At 46.9% G+C, this 19,727-nt stretch overlaps 3 protein-coding genes and 1 non-coding gene across 4 annotated transcripts; 2 read left to right on the top strand and 2 right to left on the bottom strand.

The window, feature by feature from the left end:
* Nucleotides 1-3,885: 3,885 nt before the first annotated feature.
* LOC136502469 (small nucleolar RNA R71) lies at nt 3,886-3,993 on the bottom strand. The gene has a single exon (XR_010770605.1). It is a non-coding gene; the product is annotated as a small nucleolar RNA R71 (small nucleolar RNA).
* A 3,223-nt stretch (nt 3,994-7,216) lies between these two features.
* LOC136499546 (uncharacterized) lies at nt 7,217-7,957 on the top strand. The gene has a single exon (XM_066495162.1). The coding sequence runs from the start codon at nt 7,217-7,219 to the stop codon at nt 7,955-7,957; it is 741 nt and encodes a 246-aa protein (XP_066351259.1).
* A 929-nt stretch (nt 7,958-8,886) lies between these two features.
* On the bottom strand, nt 8,887-11,970 carry LOC136500674 (pentatricopeptide repeat-containing protein At1g07590, mitochondrial-like). Its single transcript, XM_066496085.1, is given in 3 exon segments — nt 8,887-10,920; nt 10,922-11,224; nt 11,591-11,970. Coding segments are annotated over 3 exon segments (1,557 nt in total). The 5' UTR covers nt 11,897-11,970; the 3' UTR covers nt 8,887-9,972.
* Nucleotides 11,971-12,393: 423 nt separating this feature from the next.
* On the top strand, nt 12,394-19,542 carry LOC136500675 (uncharacterized). The gene is made up of 8 exons (XM_066496086.1): nt 12,394-12,402; nt 12,896-12,980; nt 16,622-17,369; nt 17,446-17,566; nt 17,651-18,333; nt 18,446-18,868; nt 18,970-19,079; nt 19,263-19,542. The coding sequence occupies exons 3-4, from the start codon at nt 16,851-16,853 to the stop codon at nt 17,500-17,502; spliced, it is 576 nt and encodes a 191-aa protein (XP_066352183.1). The 5' UTR covers nt 12,394-12,402; nt 12,896-12,980; nt 16,622-16,850; the 3' UTR covers nt 17,503-17,566; nt 17,651-18,333; nt 18,446-18,868; nt 18,970-19,079; nt 19,263-19,542.
* Nucleotides 19,543-19,727: the final 185 nt, after the last annotated feature.

Genomic DNA, 19,727 nt, shown 5'->3' with positions numbered 1-19,727 from the left:
ACATCCTCCTTTGATGTCTTATTTGCACACACTCTATGACATGATCACTACTCACACTTATAGATGGTATGTGGAAATTTTGATATCCAGCTCGAAGTTATTGAATTTGCTAAAATAAATAAATAGGGAAACATCTTAGGTTCCTTCTTTAGCACACATGATAGCTTTAAGTATACCCACTGCACCTGCAATTCAAAGTCAAGTCATGCGCCAATGCACATGATTATGGGCACTCTTTTCCCTCGCCACTTCTCTTTCTCTCAAAACCATCCCACACTCTTTCTCCCTATTTGGATGGAAGCATGGCGGCAACCATTGGTTAGGTTACTTGGAGCACATGCCTCACAATTGGAGAAAAAAGAATAAATTAGGGGTTGGTTTTGGTTGGGCTCAGTAGTTGAAGGATGAAGATGAGGCTTTAAAGGTGGTTTTGGGCGGTCATCTTGCTTGATGGCAGGGGAGGCAAGGTGGTTGGCATTAGAGTTCAGTGGATGGGTACCTCACTATCTTGTCGTTCATAATCTGCTTTGCGAGGCACATGCACACTCACTTTTCGTGTTGCTATCAGAACCAAGGAGCTAGGACACGAGCTCATTATTGTCAAATAGTAGGTGATTTGTATTCCCTCCACTTTGTGGCATTGCTATCAGAACGGGAAACTAGCATGCAAGCTTTTATTGTCAAGACGTTACTACATTAGCAATACACACAAAACATGGGACTAGCTAGTAGTGAACTTGTCATTTGGGTACAAGCTAATGATGCTACACACTTGCTTTATCATGTTGTTGTTGAATCGAAACAGAGGCCTACCTCTACTTGTCATGTTACTATTGGAACATGGGAACTAGTAGTGAATTTTTCGTTGGGGTATGGGCTAATGATGCTACGCACCTGCTAGTCATGTTGTTGTCAAAACACAAAATAGAGGATTCGCCTCTACTTGTCGTGTTGTCGTTAGAACATGGGAACTAGCAATGAACTTGTCGTTTGGGTACGACTAATATGATGATACACCTACTTGTCATTTGGGTATGGGGCACTCCTTTTCCCTTGCCACTCATCTTTCTCTCACTCCCACCCACACTCTTTCTCCCTATTTGATCGAAAGCATGGTGGCAATTAAATTACTTGGAGCACATGCAGCATCAATAGAGATAAAAGAAATCAAGTTAGTGGTTGATTTTGGTTGGGTGAAGAAGTTGAAGAAGGAAGAGGAGGCTATAAAGGTGGTTGTGGGTGGCATTTTTGTCTTATGGTGGGTGAGGCAAGATGGTTTGGGTTAGAGTTGGAGGGGCACCTCCATACCTTGTTGTCCCAAACTATTTTGCAAGGCACATGCACCCCCTCACTTGTCGTGTTTCTATCAAAATGTGCTAGCTCTGGATGATAACTCATTATTGTCAAATCATAGGCTATGTGTACACCCTCCACTTATCACATTGCTATTGGAATGGGAAACCAGCATGCAAGCTCTTTATTATCAAGACAATGCTATGTTAGCAATAGACAAAAGCCTCAACTTGTCGTGTTTCTCTTGAAACATGTGAACTAGAAGTGAACTTGTCCTTTGTATATGACTAATGATGCTATGCACCTGCTTGTCGTGTTGTCGTTTGTTGACGACAGTTAACAAATATTATAAACCATCAATATAACATGCATAAGGGCATAAATATAATCACCAACGAAGGTTTAGGGGCTTAAACTAACAAATTTCATGAGTTTTGATGAATCTATATTTTCTGTAGGGTTTATCTAGAAAACCGTCAAGGTGGACCTACATGTCATATTTAATCGTGCTTATCCACAACAAAAATGACCCCAGAAGGTTCCAGAAGACTCGAGAGGATTCCACACCGAGGCAGAGCCCGAGTGACTGCTAGGTGTGGCTGGCCACCTATAGGCCGCCCGACCCTTAGGGCCCACTATCAGCCTCCATGCCGCAATGTCTATTCTCCATGGCCTCCTAGGTTGCATCTATGTCATCCTTTAAGTTGGTTTGATCTAAGGGCACACGATTGATGCTCTAGCCTATATATGTCATCCCCTACCCCCTCCCTCAGGCATTGATAAGTCATTTGAGAAGACAGAAACCCTAATCATCCTCAGAGCTCTACCATATTTTAGGGCATAGCTAATTAGGCTAGTCTAGAGGGAGGCAAGCAGGCTTCTCTTGGATTCCTGATCTTGTCAAGAGCAGTGGTTTGGTATAATCTTTATACCCCCTCTCTTTTGTATCTCTCATTCCTTTTATATGTTTGCTACAATTGTTATGACAACATTGGTATTCACAATATTCATGTTCTTAGTTATAATGTTCATCGTCTACTTTGATTATATACTTGTATAGCTAGTTTATCATTATATTTATGCATAAGTTCGTATAGCACTCGCTCTGATGTACATGGGGTGAGTGGTCAACATTGTGTAAGTGTGGTGCTTATATGTTGTTTACTTGCAGATACACCCTATATTCTGAGCCATGTGATAGATCGCGGATGTGACACTCCCATTTAGTCCTTTGTAGTCCACTCCTCGAATATAGGTGCAAGTAGGATCTAGTTACGAAGGAAGAACAAGCTCTGTTCTTAATCTTCCTTAGTAATATCCCTTATGTGTAGATATAAAGATGATCTTAGCCATGACTACTAGGTGTAATTGCACTAATCAATGCATGCTTTGACTTATAATTAAAAATGACTTAGGAATTATTCTTCTAACATTCTACTTAACCATGCCAATGCCATAGAAAGGAGTACTCTGAGTGATTTATCATTAATCCATACTTATCATATACAGAATTTATCCTATGACTTACCCCTGTTGTGAGTAGAATATTGGTTATGATTTACTTCTCCATCAATAGCATAAGTTATCAATACATGTCCATGCCAAACCTTCCCTGTGGTAAAAATATAAATAACGATACATGGAATACTCTTGGGTAAAGTGCTATAATGGTATAGTTATCTGTACGCTTGCAGATTCCTTTCCTTTATATATATATATATATATATATATATATATATATATATATATATATATATATATATTCTTTCTAGTCACATGAAATATTAAAGTACTTCTTAGTGTCATTATAGAAGTGGCACTAGGTTCTACCAACAAGCATTTCTGGCACCAACGCTAGGAATGACAACCTAGTAAAAGATGCTAAGGAATATAAACAACATAGGGTGACTACTTAAAATAAGTGATACGTTAATAAATACCAACAAGCATTTTTAGCGTCGTTGCTGGGAAGGTAGCTAGGCAAAGGAAGTATTGATAAACTTATACTTATTGATGTGATCGAAATAACCATTGACCTCTGATCAAACAGGCTTACCCTTGCTTTGTCTACTTGTGTATCTTATGCAAGGTAATGTATGATCGGTTTTGACCTTCCGACAAACTACGTTGATGATCTAGAAGCATTAATCAGGAGGACTAGAGCTAAACTCAAGAAAGTCCTAGCTTTAGAGTCGGAAGACAACCATATAAGGTGAAGCTTAACACCAAAATTTGAAGCCATGGCTAAGAATTCTCTGCTCCAACTACAACCAACATCCGTACTAGACCAATAGTTAATGTTGGAGACAATGGATTCAATCTCAAGCCAGCCCAATCAACATGGTGCAAGCAAGCCAGTTTTGTGCAAAGGCACATGAAGATGCGAGTGCACATCTCCAACATTTCCTGGAGATTTATAGCACTTTCACCATCAAAGGAGTGACCCAAGACGCCATATTACTTTGCATCTTCCCATTCTCACTCTTGGAGAAGGCAAAGCAATGGTTCTACGCTAACAAAGATAGAAATACTACATGGGATAACTACTCCACTGCCTTCCTAGCGAAGTTCTTTCCCATAGGCAAGATCAATGCTCTGCATGGGAGAAATCTCAAGCTTTTAGCAACAACATAATGAATCTATCCCTGAGGCATGGAAACACTTTCAAGATTACATTGTGGAATGTCCTCATCATGGGATGGAGAATTGGCTACTCATGCAGACTTTCTACCATGGGTTGACCAACAGTACCCGTGAGACTATGGATGCTGCTACTGGAGGTGAATTCCTGTCACTCACCATACCAGCTGCAATAGTTCTTGTAGAGAAGATGGCCTCCAACCAAGGTTGGAATGAAGAACGTCTTTAGACTCACAAGAGAGGTGGAGATATGCATCAACTCAAGGAGGTAGACATGTTGTCTGTCAAGATGGATCTGCTGATGAAGAAGCTCAAAGATTGAGCCAATGAGAAGCAAGAAGTTATGCACATTCATGATTCCCGCATGATGTGTGAAGAGTGTAGAAACACTAGGCATTCAGGGAGCAATTGCCCTAAAATCCATGAGGATGTCAACTTTGTCAGCAACAACTACTATCGTCCTCAACAGAATCAAGGATGGAATCAGCAATAAAGACCGAACTACTAAGGTAATTACCAAGGTATCTATCAAGGTAATAATTTCAATAATTTCAATCAACCACCCTTAAGAGAATTAATTGCTGGTCAATCTAAACTTATGGAGGGATTATCTAGAAAGGTAGCTACCAATGATAAAAATCTAGAGAACATAAATAATTGAATGGATAGCTTTGCTTTTGCCATTAAGAACCAGTATAGGTTTAATAAAATGGTAGAATCACAAATAGCTCAGCTAGCAGCTGCTATTCCTCCGACCGACAAAGGTAAGATTCTAGGCCAACCAGAAGATCTTGGAACTACAAATCTTGTCGATATTCAGCATACTATTGTATACAACTATCGTCGGAAAGGTGGATAGATTACACCTTACTGGAAAGAAGAGCGATCTAGGAATACCTGTCATCCCCCATCGTCATTGGACCGCACATTTTTTAAGAAGCTGTCTGTGACTTCAGAGCAAGTGTCAATATCATGCCTAAGGTTATCTATTATAAAATTAATGGAGATACTTTGTTGTACACAAATGTACGTTTGTAGCTTGCAGATCAGTCACTCTGCTACTCCAAGGGAGTTCTTGAAGATGCCATTGTTCAAGTGGGACGATCATATGTTTTCGTAGACTTTGTGGTTTTGTAAATAGGTGGAGATGTAAGGGCACCCATTATTTTGGGCCGACCTTTCCTAAGCACCGCAAAAGCCATCATCTACGCGGACAGTGCCAAGCCAAGATCTGCTTCACAATCAAGGATAAAAGGAGAAGTTCTCTTTCAAGAACCACATCCTGCAATCTCCTAGACATCCACGGACATCATAGCCGTCCGAAGAGACAACAGTGACCAAGAAGAAAGAACAACATGAGAAGGAGGAAGAAAAAGGTCAGACAGCCACAAGAAGAATCAGTTAACATGATCAACACACTCCGATCAGAGTACGACCACCTCCTCGCTTCACCATTCCTTACTAAGAAGGATGATCCAGGCATACCAACGATCGAGTGTACCATTGGACAAAGAATTTTCCATCAGACCTTCTACGATATTGGATCGGATGTCAACATAATGTACAAGGTAACGTATAAATATTTATTTGGTAATAAATCTTTGTTCCCTACATATATGCAATTGTAGATGGCAAACCAATCAATCCGATTTATGGAAGGAATAACAAAAGATGTCATGGTAAGAATACACGATCAGTTTGCCCCTGCCGACTTCATGGTTCTAGACATGGGTGAAGAAGATGACACACCTATCATATTGGGAAGACCGTTCCTCAACACAACCAACATGATCATCTACGTCAGATCTGGACAAGTCCACTTCTAATTCCCTGGAGAGAAGGTACGCTGTTATCTTAATAGTTATACCACTTATGAGCAGCCAAAGAAGTCTCGATCTAGGAGGAGACATCGAGTATCCAGAAACCAAAAGAATCAACTCCCAAAAGATGAATGGAAAGAAGATGAAGAACATAAAGAAGTTGTGAAAGATCAACCGACTCCGCCAAAGACTAGTCCACAGACCAAGCATGTGTGGAAAGAAAAGGTAACATCATTATCAGAGTCACAAGAGGTGCAACCATCAAGGTCTCCATCCCTGAGACTGACTAATGCACCCAAGGAATGAATAAGATAGGAGAAAAGTCATGTCCAGATGACTTAAAAATCCGAACCCTCGCCGGGAGGTAACATCGGTAGTTATCCATATTTACTTTCTAGCATTGCATGAATTCTTTTCATTTTAGCATATTTACTTTCCTGCATTGGTATTACATTTAGAAAAATAAAAATTTTATCATCATAAAATCTTAAGCCCCACGTGAGTAATTTCACGGTGTGTAAAAGCCCGTAGAAATATTCACCGTGGTGGCATAAAAATAAAAATACCATACATACATATTTCTTGCATGCATATAAAAATAGAAAATCCAAAAAGATATTAGAAAGATATCCTACTAAAAATCTACCCAAACAGAAATATTTTTAAACCTCAAGAATAACTAATCTACGAACGACTGATCGCTAACCCTTTTATCCTAATCTGTTCCACAAGTTTTGGTATTTTTGTTAGTATTTTGCAGGATTATGCACCAAGATCATGAGCAAATTCACCCAGTTGTCTCATTCTGTCATGAGACGAGAGGGACATCCGTTGGCAAATCTGCTCCGAAAAGGATCACTCAACTCCAATATTCGACCGCGCCAACATCCAGCTTGGGGGAAAGGCCTCCCCCATGTATCTAGCTAAGTATTTCTTTCCCTTTTTGTTCTATTATTTCTAAGTCATAAAAAATACATAATAAACTAAAAGCAAAATAAAATTTTATTAGCTATATATATAATAGTAAGGTGTGATGTATCGGTTCCCATGGCTCACTATGGTCCAGCTCCGCCACTGCTGGTACCCCCAGTCTTGTATCGGTTACTATGTTTTCTGAAAAAGTAGGTAAAACTCTTAAAAAATGATTCAATCTTGGAAATAAGTTTTGCATGCTCCTCCAGCGATTTCCCACCGCTATTTCGCTGATGGTGGGGCCTGAGAGAACCTTGGCCCTCCTTCGCCGCCGCGACATTCCATGAAGCCTCTGTAGGTTCATGCTAAAGATTCGATTTTGTTGGGGCTCTTTTGATCCAACGCGATCCTGATTCCGACATTCTGCCATTCTGGGAGTAGGAGGCTTGCTCCTGCTATTTTTGATTGGTGTCTCCTCATGGGGGTCCTGCAGGTGTAGGAGTTCGTGTATTAATCAACGGAGAGCAAGTGGGCGCTGCGACTGCGCGAGCATGGCGGGCGAGGAGGCTGCAGAGAGCAGCAGGAGGAGGAGGACGTTGATGATGCCCAACTCAACTGGCGCTGCTCCGGAAGCCCCAAGAACGGGCGAGCCTAAGGAATCGCTCGCCCCGGCGGTGGCAGGCGAGCCTGAGAAGGATGACTCCTGTGGATGCAACTCCAACTTTGAGTGTAACATCTGTCTTGACGTGGCTAAAGAGCCCGTGGTTACACCTTGCGGCCACCTCTTCCGCTGGCCATGCTTGTACCGGTGGCTCTATGCACAGTCACCCTTCTGTGAATGCCCTGTCTGCAAGGGTGTGGTGCTGAAAGAGAATATCACTCCGATATATGGAAGAGGCAGTGAAGAAGGGGAGTCCACCGCCAACCCGGACTTGCCGCCCAGGCCTCGAGCACACAGAAGGGAGAGCCTGAGGCAGCAGCTGCAAATGGCGGGAACTGAGGGGAACGCAAGAGAAATGGCAAGGGTGCTGAGGCAGATGATACAAGACGAGAACCAGGGTTGGGACGCAACCCCAGCGAGGGTCCAGACGACTTCGGTTCCTGCAGCCCGGCAAAGGGCTGGCGCTCGGAGACAGCGAAGGCAGGATAGCAATGCTGCACAGGTGGTTCTTGCAGCTCCTCAGCAGTCATCGTCTATGAAACAGCTATCAACTTCTAGCACTGCAGCTGCTATAGTGGGCGAGCCAGGGCCAAGTAGTCGGTCAAGAAGGCCTTCGGAGTCTCAACCATAAGAAGATCAAGGAGGAGGCCACAGTAGGTACCAGAGTGTTGTCACTCCCTTCAAAAGAACCTACAGACCATGCCCCGGTGTTTTCTATTACCCATGATTAGCTCCATAACATCTTCTGTATACTCGGAGTATATTTTCTGATTTAGCCTCTGTTTCTGGTATGATATGTTATTATAACTTACATGATGTGGTTATTCCTGAGTTTTCAACATAGTTATTGTTCAAAATTGCAAGCATGTACTATTAGCAAACTATTCTTGCGGAAAAACAATTATTGAGTCTGCTTGGGTCTCTCTGCTTCTGCTCCAATTGCTAGTGTCATTGTGACTGAGCAGCAAAAGTAGTGATACCAGAATCATGTTACCTTGTTATGCCACTGGGAATTTGTACTTAAAATTGCCACTGAGTAGCACAGGGAATTTGTTGTGACTGTGTGGTACTGTGGTCAACCGTATCATTCCTCGTTCTGCAAAAGTTGCCTTCTTATGCCACTGGGTATTAGTACACAAAACTTATACAGATGTGATACTGCAAAATACGAGCACTCCTTTTTTGCATTTTGTCGCAGCAGTTAGGTATTTTTCTTTTGGCATTCTATAACTGGATAGCACACAACTAGGTTCTCTCATATATAATTCACAGAACCGGTGTATGTTTACTTCAAAGGCTCAAAATGAGAAGGGACCCTTAGTTTTAGCACAATCTTTCATGCAACATTCACCTATAATCAGCCCAAAATAGATTTATATGGCAAATGGAAACGATCAAATCAGTGGGATATTTTCCATTTACATGTCATTCGCCGACATGAACATTCAGAAATATTGCATCACACATCCTCATGATAAGACTGACGACATTCTTTGTGGCCTACTAGCTGTTCACATTTTCTGATGGAAAATCATCTCATTACTTGAGACCAAGAACAGGTTGATGTAGAATTATTTAAAATAATCAAAGGTCCACAAGATGGAACTACAAGCTCTAAAAGAGCAACAAAAGTTTGTTTTAAAAAAAAACCATAATGTTGCAGTCCCACATGACCACTTAACCAGTATGTAGACTTCACCATGGAAGCCTATATATAGTCAACTATTCTGAATCCCTATATAATTAAATTAATAGATGAGGTAGAAATTTTTTGGAGCCCTCACCATGGAAATTTCCAGGGTCCTTAAACCTCACAATTTAACAGTATCTGCTAAAGCAACAAGCTCAAGAGCAAAGAGAATTGTCAAGGTCCTTACACCTTGCAATTGGAGAGCATCCGACGCAATGAGCTCAACAGCAAATTATTTGGAATGGTTGGCCAAGTTCACATCATTGGTGAAATTGCTTTGTGTTATTAAATTCACTACCCTTCCATATGGAGAATTCGAGCATGTTTGATTTGTGTATAGGCAAAAGGCACAATGGAGTTCTGTGTACAGTTCTGCAACCAGAGAATAGCACTTGTTTATTCAGCTTGATTCTGGCAAAGCATGTGCAGAGGATGCTTCTACTGCTTTCTCATATGTATAGCTAGCAGCCTAGCACCTTAAAAGTGTTGCAGGAGCAAGGGTCCGCAAAGACTCTTACCAGTAGCAGTAGCAGCACAATGAACATATTCAGGATGTGTAGCACGTCTGTGTGGCATGATAAAAGACAATGGCCTCCTTTATTGTTTGAGTGCCTGTGTTCCATCTTTTGTACTTGAAATGAAATGCAGCATTGGAGGACAAATATGATACCAATATTAAGTTGAACCAGTGGATATACCTTCCGCATGAGAAAAAAGGAACATTTTCAAAATTTGGAATGCACAAGTTTTGTATACCTTGCAGTTCTAAAACTGTTTAGGATAGAAAAGATAGCTGTATGTCTCCAATTGATTTGTGCAGATGTTGGGATTACTGTGCAAAAAATTGATTGCCAGAAGACATGTGCTGCAACACGTTGTCCACAAGTTCTCTAATGATTTTTGCATGACAAAATCCAGCAGTGGTTTTCCTTGAAAGCAACAATACACATAGAGCATTAGATCTTGAACTGTTCAATCAGTCTGAGAAGGCTATATGTCTCAGCGTCAGGCATTGCCCCTCTCAAAATCATTGTCCTCAACAAATCCGGCTCATAAACTTTTGCCTTCACATAAGCTTTCAGGAGGGTGTTATACACAAAGGAATTCCGAGAATATTTTGTTTCATTCAGTTCACTGTATAGTCTCTTTGCATTTTCCAAGTCTCCAATTTCTGCAAAGTTCTCAAGCAACAGATGCGTGGTCTCCAACCACGGTGTTGAACACCTCACCTTTTTAGTGACAACTTCCTTCTTTCCCATATCTATTGTGTTGAAAGCTTCTTTAACAAGACCTGATTTCAAGCAACCCAATGCTAAGTGGCGATAAGTAATAGCATTAGGCTGGCATCCATTTGCTCTCATTTCCTTGAATACAGATGATGCTTTATCCACAACACCGTGCCTGCAGTAAACTGATAAAATGGAATTGAACTGTTCTGTAAGGCTTAACTTCTTTGTTGATTTTATCTGGGACCATATCTTTTCTGCCTGGTGAATGGAGCCAACCTTTCCAAATGCTTCAATTGCTAGTGTGAAGCTTTTGGATCGAATATGAGGGAGGTCTTGCATGATCCCCCATGTCCTCTTTAGCTCCTTTTCCTTCCCAAGGTATCCATACAAGATAAGAAGAATTTCCAGCGTGGACCAATTAGTACCTGTCATGGAATTCTCAATGGCTTCTACATATGTGTGGCAAACAGTATATAGCCTTGCAACAGCATGTGCAATAGCTAGAATGCCATAAGTGATCTCATTGGGCTCAATCTTTGCTCTTTTCATATCATTGAACACCCTGGCTAGCCCATCGATGTTGTGCTCATTGGCTTGTATTTTCAACAGGATGTTGTAGGTTGACGTGTGAGGGGTCACACGATCAGCTTTCATCTGAGAAAGGATCTTGGATATAGCTTTTCCTGCGACCGGGTGAAGAATGAAGGATGATCAGGCGGTTGTAAACATATGGCGAGATCAGCAGGGACAATTCTCTCATCTTCCTCATGTAAGCGTATGAATGTTTAATGAGATCCAGATCCAAAGCAGCCATGACAAGGTTGTTGTAGAGGAGCTCTTTCTGGTATTCCTGAGGCACGCGAAGGAAGAGGCTTTCGGCTTCAGAAATGCCATGGACTTTAGCTGTGAACTCCAGCAGATATGAGTAATCAAGCTCACTCAGCTTGTAGGGCCTCTCTCTCACGATCCATTCCATGACCTGTGGGAAAAAGGAAAAAAAAAACTGTCATATCCTGAGCAAATACTAGAAGGCAGGGACTAGGGGATCTTATGTCTATTTTAATTACCACTACTCAGCACATTGTTCAAGCACAAATAAAGAGAAGCTAGTTCTATGCTGATGAGCTAACTAGAAGGTGGAAGTGAACTAGTACCATTCAAATAAGCTTTCCACCACATTTGTGAACAAGTACAGAGATCAACAGTTCAGCACAATACAAGAGCACTAACAGAAGAGAGAGCAAAGAAACCTGGAAATTTCATGTCACTGCACAGCTCAACTCGCGTCAATCACCAAGGAAAGCTCTCATGAACTGGCAGAGGCGAAGTGGGGAAAAGGGGGCACCTGCAGGGCGGTGCGGTGTAGACGGTGTCGTCGGAGGCGGTTGATGGCGTGGAATACGTGGCCGCGGTGCACGGCGCGGCCGTCGGCCATCCAGCCCTGCATGGCCGCGCCAACCGACGCCGCCCGCTCCACCCGCCGCACCAGCGAGCCCTCCTGCCCTGGCTCGTCGCGGGGCCCCTCCGCCCCAAGAGGAGGAGGAGGAGGAGGAGGCGCGGTGGCGTTGCTTCCGGAGCTGGTGAAGAATCCTGCGGCGGTGACGGGGAGCGGCGGCCGCCGGCGCCGGAGCAGCGCCCGGAGCAGCAGCATCGCGGCTTCAGAGGCGGAGGCCCCAGCACGGCAGGCTGTGGCACCTTTTTTTTTTTTTTTGAGAATCTGGCTGTGGCACCTGTCTCACCTAACGCCGAGCGCCCGAGTCGTGGCCCAACTTCGATCAGTCGAGCCCATCAGCCCAGGTGCCCAACACAACATAGCCCGATCGAGCCCATCAGCCTAAGTGCCAACACAACAACATAGCCCATTAACCCACCCGGCCCTCTCACACTCTCCCTCGCTCGTTGCGCCGCTCACACTGGCATCAGGGCGCTGCTCCACCGCCGGCCCGCCCCTAGACGCCGCAAGCTGCGGCGCCGCGTGGGTCGCGGGCGACCGGCCGCCGCGTCGTGGCTGCCGGCGTGGGTCGCACCGACCGGCCGTCGCTCGCCATCCTCGTCGGGTCGGGACACTGGGAGATGGCCACGCCGGCGGTCAGCATCATCCACGGCAGCAGCGACACCATCCATGACTTGTATGCCTGTACCAAGGCAATGTGCGAGGTTCGTCCGCTGGCTCGATGCCCCCTTCCCACCCTTCTATCTCTTTCGCCATGAATCCGTTGGGACGGGGAGCCTCTCGTTTGAGATGACCCAGCGTATCGAAACTGGGGTTTGCACAGGCAACATTGCGACTCGTTTGGATTTATCAGCGAATTCTTGTCTTCCTCTGCGCTTGGGAAAATGTCAAAATTGGAAGTTTCGCAATTCCTATAGAACAGCTAATGGCTTCCTCTGCTCTTGGGAAAAGGTTCAAATTGAAAGTTTCGCCATTCCTATAGAACAGCTAATGTCAGTTGATTTATGGTTTTACTAATTGATTGTTACAGTTTGTTGTTAGTGGTATGACTTATCATGGTTGTGTTCTGTTCTTTAAATTTATAAGTTTGTTACCTCTTGGATAGTTAGATCTTGGTTACTTGGTGCATGTTGAATGAGTGAATTATATTAAGGTGCTCCTGTTTTGATCATCTCGGCACCCTTTGATGTATTGCAGCGCATCGTCGTCCGGCTCGACGAAGTGTTCTTGGTATAGTGGTGTTCTGGCGTCATGATCTCAGCCGGTTTCTGCTCGCGGTAAGGTAGAAAAGCCCACAATTTCTATTGCTCATTCTATTTTGTGCTTGCTCTCTAGGATGCTCCTCATCTCTAGATTGTGCATTCATTTATATATCTCTCTTTACTTGTCGGTGTTTCGAGTAAACACCAACAAATAAATTTGTATTATTGCGCGTCTGGCCCGGATGGTGTGCTAAAAAGACACAAGGTTTATACTGGATTCGGGCAGAATGTCCCTACGTCCAGTTCGTGGCTGCTGCTCGTGTTACTAGTACTGAAAGTTCGTAGTAGGGGTTATAAACGGGTGAGAGAGGGACTGGTCCCAAGTCTCAGGTGGTGTGTGGTGTGCAATGTTCTGATGCGGTGCGGTGAACCGATGCCCCTTAATAGGACGCCCTGCTTTCCCTTTTATAGGCCAAGGGAAAGCACGGGTTACAATGGGAGAAAAGAGGAGAACGAGAGGCAGAGGAAATCCTTCAGGGTCGCCGGGCCTTTCTTTTCCTCTGCGCGGGCCCCGCTGACACGGCAGGTGGCGACAGGGACAGTTCCACTCCGGGCGCCTGTCCGCTGACAAGGCCATGCCCTGGCATTGTCAGCGGGTCGTCACGTCCCACTCCGCCCCGGCGTGCGGCGCGGCGACCCAGCGTGCTGATCAGCGGTCGTAGAGGGAGTAGGCAGCATAGTGACCACGCGTCCGTCACTGTGGACGATGTAAGTCCCCTGGAATGACATGTCGTGGGGACGAGTCATGTTGAGACGTGACCGCTCCCTGCACAATGCCAAAAGTTTGACCCTGGGTTGTACTTTCTGGCCCGTAGTGGTTGGCGGCGATGTGAGCTTCCGTTAGGAACCGTGTCCGAGGGATCGGGCGAAGCGGAGCCAGCCCTCAGACATCGGGCGAGGCGAAGCCAGCCCTCATACATCGGGTGAGGCGGAGCCAGCCCTCAGACATCGGCCGAGGCGGAGCCAACCCTCGGGGGTCAGCCGAAGCGGAGCTAGCCCTCGGACGTCGGGCGAGGCGGAGCCAGCCCTTAGACTTCGTGCGAGGCGGAGCCAGCCCTCAGACGTCGGGTGAGGCGGAGCCAACCCTCGGGGGTCGGACGAGGCAGAGCCCATGGCCTCGGTGGTCGGACGAGGCGGAGCCCAGCAAGAGGTGTAGTTGCGCTATTGGCCGCTCGGATGAATTAACGTTGATGGTTATTAGCTCCTCATCTTCGGGTACCCTAGTATTGGTCCCTGACAGTAGCCCCCGGACGATTTGGGTAGAATCGTCTGGGGGATTTTTTGACTTGCCAGTGGGTGCGCGCGAGCGCACCCGTTGGGTGTAGCCCCCGAGCCTGCGGGGGAGTAGAATACTCTTTCGGAGGTTTTTCCGAAAGGGAGGACTCTGAGGGTCCTGGCCTTCTTTTGTCGCCCACGGCGTGGACGGTGATTCCTTCTTGCCGAGGTCGGACCCCTTCGCGGATATGGCCGTGAGATTTGGTGGTTTTTGTTAGCTGGCTTATTTCGACTGGAGTCCCGGCATCCCGTTCGCGGGGATTCGGCTAGGACCAGCTTGGCGACCGACTTGATCGTGGGCCGAGATGCCCGTGGCGCTCGTGCACCTGGATACTGGTCGCTTGCGGGTCTATCCCTTACTCTAAGGGTGTCTGGAGCTGTTGTCAAACCCATTGATGGGCCAACCTTCGAACTCCTGGGCCCAGACGGGCCGTAGAGGTGTTTTTTCATCCGTATTCCTCTTACTTGTGATGAGTCGTGGCCCGCCCGGCGAGGCGAAACGTCCGGCGAGTCTTCCGAGGGAAAGGATAGGGATTGCGTGCGCATATCCCGCGGCGTGACGTTGTGGCAGATCGTGGCAGGTGCGGAGATCTAGGCGGATGGTTGGTTTTCTCGCGTCCGTCGCCCCTATAAAACCAAAGGGTTCGCCCTCCGGGTTTCATACCTTGCCTTCTTGCCTTCGCATCTGCAACCGCCGTCGCCAATCGCTTTAGGCTTTCTGCATCCGTGTCCCAGCCACCGTCGAGCTCGCATCCACCCGCCCCCATCTTCCAATGGATTCGTGGTGTCGCTCTGACATCACCTTCCAGCGTATGAAGGTCCTCGTCCGTCGCAGCCTTCTCCGCGCGCGGACCAAGGCCGAGGAGTGGCTGCTACCCGACGAGGAGGATCAGCCGTCACCGCCCGACGGCTACGTGGTGTCTTTCGCGCACTTCAATGAACGCGGGTTCCTGCCCCCGCCCACAGATTTCTCCGGGGGCTACTGCATTACTACAAGATCGAGTTGCAGCACCTCAATCCCAACGGGATCCAGCACATGGTGGCATTCGTCGCCCTGTGCGAGGGATTCCTGGGGATCAGTCCCTACTTCGATCTGTGGCGACACTTCTTCGCCGTCACCCTCCAGAAGAAGAGGGAGAAGGGAGGCAGGCAGGAGCTGAATACGCCGACATCCACCTCCGGAACAACCGGGTCGGAGAGTACCCATCGATGCGGCTATCGACCTCTAACAAGGGGTGGCATTCGCAGTATTTCTATCTCAAGAACAATGATGCCCCCCCCCCCCCCGGCCGGAGTTCACCGGGCGCCTAATCGAAGAGGTCCTGGATTCGTGGAGGAAGTGGGGTGTCCTGGAGAAGGACAAGAAGAAGATCTAGGACCACCTCGCCGCCATCCGCATCCTGAAGGAGAGCGGCTTGAAGGGGTTGAGCATCATCGGGGCCTACCACGCGAGGGTGGTGCCGTTGATGAGGCGCGTGTTTCCGCTGTATGCGATGGCGCCCGAGGCGTCATTCGACGGGACGGCGCTGGCCGAGGGAGCGCTCTCCCCCTCCGAAGTCGCGCAGCGCATTAAGGAGGTGATGGAGCCTTCGAGGGACAACGCGGGCGCCCTCCTTGATTTCGTGTACCCGGTACCGGGGCATCCTCCGATGTGGCCGGAACTAGGCTACGTCATCTTCGTAAGTTTCCTCTCCTCATGCCTCCTCTTCAATTGATCTCCCGACCTCTTGATACTAACATTGAGATGGGGGGTCCAGCCGAGGGACCTCGTCCTCACGGATCACCCGGTTCCGTTACCGAGGGATTCGTCCGTGAGGGTGGCGAATCACGCCGAGGGCGAGCGGCTTAGGAAGGCGAAGGAGGATAAGAGGAAGAAGAGGCAGCGGAAGCTGCAGGCGCGGGAGCGAGGGGAGGACACCAACAGCGACGACGATGATGATGAGGAAGGCGACGACGAGGTAGTCGACGACATCGAGTGGGATGACCTGGAGAGCGAGGATGTGCTGACAGGTATCCGCTCGTCCTTGCAGGAGTCGGGACCCTTCCCGTTCCATGGAGGGGAGGGCGCGTCTGTGGGGCCGGCGGAGACGGGCCGGACCGTCGGCCTGCCCCAGAAGCCAACAGGGGCGGGCGGATCTACCGCTGCGCCTGAGGCGCCAGCGGAGGCGGGTGGCTCCGCTGTCATGCCCCAAGATGCAATGGGAGCAAGCCCCTCTGCCCAGGAGCAGGGGACGGGCTCGAAACAGCCTCGCCCTGACGAGGCGGAGCAGAGGTCTGGGGGTTCGCCCCCCCAAACGTATTTGCCGCCCAACAGCACCGATGTAAGTCACCAGCTCCTCTGTTTTTCTCTGTTTTCATCGTGACTTATGCTTTTCGTTCCGTGCAGCGTCGTGAGGCGGTGTAATCCTTTGGCGCTAGCGCCAAAGAAGAGCGTCGCCCTTCAAGCGGGGCGGCAACCGTCGGTTGGCGTCACACCCGTTTCGGGCGGGAGCGGCGCCGGTGTGACTGCGTCGCCTGTCGGTCAGGCGTCGCCCACGGTGGCGCCCGTGCCCTCGGCGGGACAAGCGGGTGCAGGGGCTCGAGGGACGCCTTCGGTGGTCGTTGAGCTACCGGCGATGGAGGCGATACCGTTGCCGACGACGGGGCGGACGGAGCTGCCGACTGCGCTCAGTGGCACCGACCGCGGCGGGCGCGACGCAGCTGGTCGAGGCCTCGCCGTCGCAGGCGGAGGTGGCGGCGGCTGTGACAGGCAGGGCCACAGCCGGACGCAACCGTGGCGGCGCCCGAGGCAGCGGCGCGACCCGCGCCACTGGCGGCCCAAGCGACGGCGCCTGACGTGGGCTGGACGGAGGGGGACGCGGCCGAGGGGTCCCCGGACAGTCGTGGTGGTGGCGGAGAGGACCGGTGGGGAATCGTCCCTGGCCCTGACGTCGGGAGGCAGCGAATCGCCCACGCGGGGCGAGCCCCTGCTCCGGTGGACAAATCCGCAGGAGCCGACGTTGACGCTCTTCACCCTCGACGATGCCGCCAAGAGCATGGAGCGGGAGATCCTCGACGTGAGGGATTGCGTCCGCGCTGGAAGCCTTGGACCACGCCAGGGGTGCCCTGCGCGACGTCATCGTCCCACTGGCCGGGTATTCGCTTGATCTTGCCTCTCACCGTCTTCTTTCTCTATGTATTTTTTGTGTTCTGACCATCATCTCCTTTCAGTCCCTTATCGCTCGCAGCCGGGAGAAATCTCGGTTCCTTCGTGAGCAGCCGGGGTAACTTCTATGCTAATCATGCAAATGGTACACACTGGGGGAAAAACATTGTTTGACTATTTCAAAAGGTGATGTACCTAATACTTGATAATAGCTGTCGTCCTACATTTCAGTAAGCAACTCTTCATAACATCTACAATTCTCATGATCAGTTCTATGGACAGAGGACCAGAGGCACATAACGATTAACATCAATTATGGAACGCACAAAACATTAGATAGCTAATCCATAACTGCAAAGAATAATATGACACATAAAGGGAACTCTATGCACAGAGAAATAGCATCAATTACCTCAGGCACAATACATTACATAACTAAGCTATCGTTGAAGTACATTATGATTGATGCACATGACTCTGTGGACAGAGCAATTGACATCAACTGTCGCGGCACAAGACATTACATGACTAATGCACCAGTGCAAAGTAAATTTTGATAGACATAGGCAACTCTATGCACAGAGCAATTAACATCAATTGTGAAAGGAACAAGGCACTGCATAGCTATGCACAACTGCAGAGTAAATTGTGAATTGTGATAGATACATGTAACTCTATGCACAGACACTAACATTGATTATGAGGTGTAAGGCAATGCGTAAATAGTACAAAATCGCAGAGCATATATACAGATATAGTTAAGTAAAAAGTGCTGGAGTTGTCAACAGACAAATTATGAGTTTCATGACGAATGCTCAATCTTTTCTAGGTAGCAAGGTTGGATATGAGCATCTTCATAGAGCATCCATAATTCTGTATCATCTAGAGAACATAAGAGAAAGCTCATAGTGTCTCCAATTTAACATAACCTCTTCATCGCTCCTCTCATCAAAGTAAGCATTAGTCAAAATCGCACGTTCATGCAGTTTCAGATATCTCATTTCTTATATTCTTGTATCTAAACCTCCATTGTCCCCCCTGTCTTCTCCGCATAATGGCAATCAGATGTGACGAGGATTAAAGATAGCTGAGATGCCCTAAAGCTCCCAAGCAGGACCACAAGAACAACTGAATCCAATCGGTTCTGAACCCAAGTAGAGAAGTCAAGAAACACGAGGAGTGGGGATTCCATGAAGATAACAACTGTTTCCATTGATGACTCGTCTTCCCAAATTTAGTGCCCAAATCTGAGTTGCATGTCAACTGAGTAACTGACCCAAATGATCAAAATGAGTAAGATCAATAGAACAGATTTATGCAACATGCACCCAGCTACTCCCGGGCATCTTTACTCAGACCCCTTACCGCCATCGTCTTTCTGCCATGTCATTCTTGGTTTAACAATGTCAGCCAATTTCCAGGTTTTGACCTTTTCGGATTCATCTGTTATTCTTGGTTTAACATCTGGAGTTCTGCTTGCATCCATAGGTGCCTGTGATTTTTTTACCTTTAGCAAACCTACGTAATGAAGAGCGAGAGAGGATGGTAAAGGCAGAAGGAACTCACCAAGACACTTGTTGACACTGCAGGCAAGATCCGATCAGGTCGCTCGGCATTTACTGCTATAGGACTGCTGACATTTGAAACAGGACCATGGGCAACAATTGGAGGCTGCAATAAAACCAAACGTGAGAACAAGGTAACAACAAACCTTGTCAATATTCACTAAATTTCCAATGAATTACTTGACTACATAACACCCCTTCTGGTGTATCTTCCCAATGCACCAGAAGCAGAAAGAAACAATTAGCTTTTTTCCACCACAATGTACAACAATTGTTAAGTAAATATGCCTATGACAGAAGCCTAACCACAATTCCAGATGCAGAAAAAGATACCCCCTCCAGTCAAAAATAAGACGTTTTGAGCTTCCCTGAAGTCAACCGTTCCAAATTGACTACAGAATACTTATTGTAAGTAATATGAGTAGATTTGTCTCGAAAAATAGTTTCACAGAAGTATGGGATTTGCTAAAATTCAGGTGCCTGAATTTTAACTTTCTTTCAGGCGACGCTTATTGCATATGTTTTGTACTAAAATTGCACTTTTGGTTCATTGTAATTTCTGTAGCCACAATCTGTAATTTTCGGTTCCGATAATAAAAAAACCCATTAGACAAAACCATGGATTTGACAAAATCTGATTTGTGTTGCAACAAAAACAATTAACAAGTTACAATTATTTTTATAGTCCGACAAGGACAAAAATTGATATGTTATAACACAAAGACAAGTAACAAATCACAAAGTAACAATTTACTTGTACTAGTTGGTGGAACAAGAGTGTT

Source organism: Miscanthus floridulus, chromosome 13 (genome assembly GCF_019320115.1).
Source record: "Miscanthus floridulus cultivar M001 chromosome 13, ASM1932011v1, whole genome shotgun sequence".
Classification (NCBI taxonomy): Eukaryota; Viridiplantae; Streptophyta; class Magnoliopsida; order Poales; family Poaceae; genus Miscanthus; species Miscanthus floridulus.
Note: the sequence above shows the minus strand (reverse complement) of the source record. Positions and strands in the feature narration are given on the sequence as shown.